The 7,211-nt window shown below is 22.1% G+C and overlaps 1 protein-coding gene across 1 annotated transcript in view; it reads right to left on the bottom strand.

Moving 5' to 3' along the window:
- Positions 1-6,506, bottom strand: part of LOC117175164 (tyrosine-protein kinase transmembrane receptor Ror2-like) — a gene marked incomplete at its 5' end in the record, with an annotated part of 8,523 nt that extends 2,017 nt beyond the window's left edge. Inside the window, 3 exons of the mRNA XM_033364763.1 lie at positions 2,986-3,019; positions 5,491-5,512; positions 6,452-6,506. Coding sequence (XP_033220654.1) covers positions 2,986-3,019; positions 5,491-5,512; positions 6,452-6,506 — 111 coding nt within the window. The remainder of the gene's footprint in view (positions 1-2,985; positions 3,020-5,490; positions 5,513-6,451) is intronic.
- Between the last annotated feature and the right edge of the window lie 705 nt (positions 6,507-7,211).

The following is a 7,211-nucleotide window of genomic DNA, read 5'->3' as shown; positions in this document are numbered from 1 at the left end:
AAGATATTTTAAAAGTTTCCGAAGAATTTATATAATAATTTGAAGGAATTTCTAATAAGAGATTCCAAGAATTTCGAAATATTTCACAGGACTTGGAATATTTTAAAGTTCTTTAAAAATTCCGGGGCATTTTCGGGAGGTTAAATGCTCAGAATGTTACCAAAGATTAAAAAAATGTATTTTATTATTATTTATTTATTATTTAATTTTTTATTACAATTTTTTCTTTACATTTTTACTTTAGGATATTTAAAAAGATATTAAGGAATTTTCAATTTATTTATAAGAATTTTAAAAACTTTAGGGTATTTAAAAAAATGTCAGGAATTTTCAAAAGCATTAAAAAGTTTCGAGAGATTTCAAAAGATTAAAAAAATTTTAGGGTGTTTTAAAGGATTCAAATAAATTGTCTTTAGATTTGATTAATTTGAAGGTATTTCAAACGATTTTACGCTATTTTAAAAAAAATTTTCAAGAGCTTTAAAAACTTTCAAAGGATTTCAAGTTTTTTTAAGCATTGAAGGTATTTTAGGAAATTTCACAGGATTCCAAATTTTTTAAATGATTTAAATAATTTGAAGGGATTTCAAAGAATTTGAAATAGTTTAAGGAACTTAAAAAAATTGCAAGGCCTTTCAAGTAGATTAAGTAAAATTCAACGGATTTTTAAAGATTTTAAGGGATTTGATCAAGTTTAAATTTGTCCAAGGTTTTGAATGATTTTAAAAGAATTTTGAAAGTTCTCAAGGTCTCTTAATACATTTTTCAGGCTTTCAGGAAATATTTTGATTTTTTTTAATTTCGTAGGTGCATACAAATTTAATAAAATTCCTTTAATTCCTTAATTTATTTAAATCGATTACAAATTTAAAGAGATTTTTAAATGTTTCGTGCAATTCATTAATATTATGTTCTACTGAAAAATTCAAAGTACGTGTTTTGATAATATTCGCTATTTTTAATAAGAAATAGTAGAATTTTCAACTAATGATAAATTTGAAACAAAAATGAAATAGTTCAGTTTTAATCTAAAAAGATGAGTTTTCAAACAAGAAGATTAAATTTCTCGTAGAAAGGAAAAATTTCTAATAAGAGAAAAATAATTTGAGAGAAAATTGTTAGATTTTCAACTAAAAAGAAAATTTTTAACCACAATGGAATATTGATATTTTCTGATAAAAAATGGAATTTCAAACAATACAGTTCAATTTGCAACAAAAAAAATTTGAACTAAAAAATAAAAGACTCTCAGTCCAAAATGGAATAGTTCAATTTTAACTTGAAAAAATTAATTTTTATCAACAAAAAGCAATTTTTTAAATAAAATACTCCAATTTTCAGTCTTAAAAATGGATTTTCAACTGAAGTAATCAATCTTCATTCAAAAAAATTACTTCTCAACAAAGTAGTATAACTTTGTACCAAAAAAGATAAATTCTCAACAAAAAATTAAATAGTTTATATTTAAAAAAATGTTATAAATAAAAAACAGTAGAATTTAAACAAAAAAGACAAATTTTTAATAAAATAGTTCATTTTTTATCGCAAGAAATCGATTTGCATCTGGAAAATAAATTTGCAAGAAAAAATTAAATAAATTAGTTTTCAGTTAAAAAATAATTTTGAACCAAAAACAGGAGTTTTGAACAAAATACTTAAATTTTTAACAAAAACTAACAAATTTTCAACAAAAAACATGAATTTTTTACTGAAATAATAATTTTTATCTAAAAAAAAGTATTTTTCACAAAGTAGTTACATTTTTAACCAAATTACTTTTTTTTTACCGAAATGAATGAATTTGAAAACTAGAAGAAGAATTTTCTGATTAAAGTTAATTTTTATACATAGTTGAATTTTCAACTAAAGAAAACAAATTTTCGAGAAGAGAAAAACGAATAACAAAATTAATTCAATTTTCAACCGAATAATGATTTTTTCAACCAAACAGATTATTTTTCAAGCATCATGATTAATTTTAAACCAAAAGAGACGAATTTTCAATGAAATACATGAATTTGCATACAAAAGTTTCATTTTTAATCTAAAAGAGGCGAATTTTTAACCAAAAACGGACAAGTTAAATCTTCAATTTGTCAATTTTGAAAGAAAAAAATGCTCTGTATTAAATTAGTTTATTTTAAACAAAAAAGATGAATCTTCATCAAACAACTTAAAATATAATGGTTTATATTTCAACCAAAAAATATTTTTAATTGCCAAAACAGATCGTTTTTTAATTAATTTTTTTTTTATTTTTCGCTATAAAAAAATAGGAAAACTTTCAAATAAATAAGACTTTGGCAGTTCTGAGAATTATTAATAAAAATTTATAAATTTAAATTGAAAATTTTTTTATTCCATCTATAAAAGGTTGTGTACTAAAAATGTTACAAGATTAGGATTTCGGTATTTAAATACTAATGGTCATGGTAAATGAAAAATTAGTCAGGGAAAAGCAGGGAATTTTTCAAATTAAACTTTGCGGCCACCCTGTGGAGGAATATATCAACTCGACCTATTTATTATTTAAAAATTTTAAATTTATCAGAAGATAAGATCATTTTGATAAATGAAATTCGCTTTTTTCCGTTAATTTTTAAAGCGAATGGGAAGTTATCTTCAAGATAGCAGAGTCCCGATCAATGAACAATAAAGTTATCCAGCCTAAAAATGTTCACGCTAAGAGGAATTTTTTTTTTAGAAAATCGAGAAAAGATTTTTAATATATCATATTTATTCCTGAGAGTTCTGTGACCATTTTGTAAAGAATCTCAGAGAAAAAAATTCTTTTTACTCAACTTCTCGATATTATTTTTGATGCTACACTTACTATAAAAGGAGAAAGGAACTGAAATTTATAAGATATTTTCTCCGAAAGAATAAGACTGCTGAACAGCGATCGCAATAACTATTATTCTAAAGTTTAAATCATTTTTAATCTTGCAGATAAATTTTGCAGATGAACAACTGTTTTTCGTGCACTGCCTTATCAATTGCATTTTTATATTTCAGAAGGCTCTAACGGAATATATATTTTTTATTTGTAATTTAAATTATCACAAACTTTGCTTAGTCCAATATTTTTTCAGCGATTATAAATCAGACCGAAAGACTTTTTAAGTAGTCGCGAAAATTTCAAAATTTTTGTTCTCAATGTCCTTTATTTTCTCCCGAATAATCCATATTTGATCGTAAAACTAATTTGAAGTGTAAGATTACATGTTTCTCAACTCTGCAATAATTGTTCACTTTTCTTGCGTTTCGATCTTTGATTAATAAAGTTTCCAGCAAATGTGGACTTTAACAAATATTTTAATTTTTAGCTTTAAAGTATTTTTTCGAAATTGGAGCGCGTTTTTGGTGTTTGAAAATCGAGGCTTCGAAAAACGAAGTTTATAAATAATAATTCTATCAGGTCTACAACATAACTCGGTGTCTTCACTCTGATATTTTGTAACATTAATAATATTAATTTCATGCTTCAATTTTCAACTAAAAAGGAAAATTTTCAAGTGACAACAAAATAAATTAATTTTCGATAAAAAAAATTGAATTTTCAACAAAATATTTCATTTTTCAATCAAATAAATGGATTTAGAAACAAAAGAAAAAATATTCCACCAAAAAAGACGAATTTGTAATAAAATATATGAATATTCTACCACATAATTGAATTTAAAAAAAAATAGAAAAGTAAAATTGTTACTATACGTAAATAATTCTCAACAAAAAAAAAAGAAGTTCCAACAAAATATTTTTTAATTTTCAGCCAAACCAATGGATTCTTAATCCAAAAGATGATTCTTTAATTAAACAGTTTTATACCGAAAAGGCGAATTTTCGACTTAAAAAATTTTTAACTAAAAACTTCAATATATATACTTAAATTTTAATTTAAAAAAATAACAATCTGTATAAAAAAAGTTCAACTTTCAACCAAAGAGATTAATTTTTAACAAAAATAGGTAATTTTTTGACTGAAAAAGATGATTTTTCAAACAAAAGAAAATAAATAATTAAACTTTCAGCGAAAAAAATGATTTTTCAACAAAAAGGCGATTTTTTAACGAAAAAGATTAATTTTCAAGGAACAGAGACCAATTTTCAGTAAAATACATACATTTTCAACCCAAATATTTATTTGTGAACTGAAATATACATTTTTCACTAAAATTCGAATATTTAAATGTTCATTTAATTAATATTCAACAAACAAGAAGAATAATTTTCTAACAAATAGACGAATTAAAATTTGTCTAATCTCCTTGCATAAAAAAAGAAGAATATTTAAAAAAATGTTTAAATTTCTAACTAAAAATGTTATGATTAAAGAAATACCTTTTCAACAAAATTTTTTCAACAAAATCGGTAAATTTTCAACTATTTTTAATCCAGGAGAATGATTTCCAATAAAATACATCTATCTTTAACCATATAGTTCAATATTCAACTTAAAACTATTAATTTTCTACAAAAAATTGAATTGTTTAATTATCAGGAAACAAAAATTTTGCAACCGAAAAAAGAGTTTTAATAAAATTGTTCAAATAAACAAAAATAAATTAATTTAAAAATTAAAAAGACGAATTATTGAAAAAAATGAAAGTTAAATATTATTCAGTGAAAGAAATGATTTTCAATTGCAAAATAGTGGATTTTTTAACAAAAAGAAAATTAATTTTGAAATGAAAAGATAAATTTTTATATGAAAATAGAAAAAAGATTTAAATTTTCAGTGAAAAAAATGATTTTTTAACAAAAAGGCGAATTTTTAATGAAAAAGATTAATTTTTAAGGAAAATAGACGAATTTTTAGTAAAATACATAATTTTGCAACCAAACTATTTATTTATGAACTAAAACATAAATTTGTAACCCAAAGTCGAATATTTAAATTTTCGTTTAATCAATATTCAAGAAAAACCAAAAATAATTTTCAACAAAAAAAAAGAAGCATTTTCAAACAAAAATAGAAGTTTTGTACCAAAAAGACGAATTTACATTCTTTTTAAATTTCCTTGCAAAAAAAAGAAGAATGTATAAAAAATATTTAAATTTCTATAAAAAATGTTATAATTATAGAAATAGCTTTTCAACAACAATTTTTTCAACAAAATTTTTTTCAACAAAATCGGTAAATTTTCAATCCAGGGGAATAATTTTCTACAAAAAAAAAAACGATTTTCCAACAATATGCATCTATTTTTAACCCTATAATTCAATTTTCTACTTAAAAATAGGCATTTTCAACAAATAATGGAATTGTTTAATTATCAGGAAACAGAAATTTTGCAACCAAACAAAGGAGTTTTAATAAAATGGTTCAACTAAAAAAAAATTAATTTTAAACTTAAAAAGAAGAACTTTAAAAAAAATTAAAATTAAATATTATGCAGTGAAACAAATGGTTTTCAAATTTAAAAAATCATTTTAAACCTTTTGAACAAAACAACAAAAATTGCTGCAAAATAGTTGAATTTTATCGACTGCTCTCGATAAAATCGGCCGCTGATCCCTGTAGTGCAGGCTCTTACTTAGTGGAAATTTATTATTTTTTTTTTCATATTGTTGGCTAATTGGAGTACATAAACGTAACTTACTGCCGGCTATTGTCTTTTCCGAAGTTTGAGGCCAAGATTTTCATTCTACAAAAAGTTCTTAGATTCGAAAAATTTCAAAGTAGAAAGAAAATCTGCCAAAAAATATTCTCAGTTTTCCTGTCTTTGAAAAAAATTTTTAGTGAAATTCCTACCTAAATCAAGTACATAAACGTACTTTATGTTCTTCTGATACTTTTTCCAAAGTTTTAGTCTAATATTTTATATACAAAAAAAGTTCTTAGATTAAAAAAAAATATCCATTGACCGGATTACATGAGGTCGGTAATATAGGTATTTCGCTGTGTCACATGCCCTTAAAAAATTTTTTCACTGAACATTTCAGCAGATATACTTCAATTTTCAGATAAAAAAATTAAATATTTTATAAAAAAACACAAATTTGTATCAAAATAGTTAAACTTTCAACCAAAGAGATAAATTTTTAACAAAAATAGGTAAATTTTTAACGGAAAAAGATCAATTTTTAAACAAAAGAAAAAAGTATTTAAATTGTCAGCAAAAAAAATTATTTTTCCACAAAAAAGCGAATTTTCTACCAAAAAGATTAATTTTCAAGGAAAATAGACGAATTTTCAGTAAATATGGATTTTCAACAAAGTTAAAACCTTTTGAATAAAATAAAAGAAATTTCAGCAAAATAGTTGAATTTTTACAAAAACAAAAGTTAATTTTCAAATGAAAAGATAAATTTTCAAACAAGACTAATTTTCTACCAAAAATAAGAATTTTCAACTAAAAAATTTTTTAACTTAAAATTTTGGCAGATATACTTCAATTTTTAGATAAAAAAATTAATATTTAATAAAAAAACGCCAATTTTTATCAAAATAGTATAATTTTTAACAAGTTTAGTAACAATAGATGTATTTTAATGGAAGAAATGATTATTTAACACAAACTGATAAATTTTCAACTGAAAAAGATGAATTTTCAGTCAAAGAAATTATTTTTCAAAACAGAGGCGAATTTTTAACAAAAAAGATTGATTTTCAAGAAAAAAAGACGAATTTTCAATAAAATATATAAATTTTGAACGAAAATGTTTATTTGTCATCTCAAATAGTTTTTAACCATTTTTAAATAATTTTGAACAAAAAATCGAATATTTGAATTTTTATTTAATTAATTTTCAACAAAAAATATCTAATGTTCACCAAAATAGCTGAATTATCACCAAAAACAACATTTATTTTTAAACAAGAAAAATAATTTGCTACCAAAAATATGAATTTTTAACTAAAAACATTAGCATATATCCAAGCTTCCAGTTTGAAAATTTAAGTTTTAAACAAAAAATAAAAACAAATTTTCAACACAATAGTTAAATTTCCAAGTATAGAAAGGAATTTTTAATCAAAATACATTAATTTTCAAACAAGAAGAATTTTCTACCACAAAAAGATGAATTTTCAGATGAAAAGGATAAATTTTCAAGCAAAAGAAAAAAAAAATAAAAATAAAATAGTTAAATTTTTAATTAAAGAAATCATTTTTCAACTTTTAAGATCAATTTTTTAACAAATTTATTAATTTTTAAACAAGTCGATTATTTTTGAACACAAAGAGACACTGAAATATACAATTTAT

The sequence above is a fragment of the Belonocnema kinseyi genome, chromosome 6, assembly GCF_010883055.1.
Source record: "Belonocnema kinseyi isolate 2016_QV_RU_SX_M_011 chromosome 6, B_treatae_v1, whole genome shotgun sequence".
Lineage (NCBI taxonomy): Eukaryota > Metazoa > Arthropoda > Insecta > Hymenoptera > Cynipidae > Belonocnema > Belonocnema kinseyi.
Note: the sequence above shows the minus strand (reverse complement) of the source record. Positions and strands in the feature narration are given on the sequence as shown.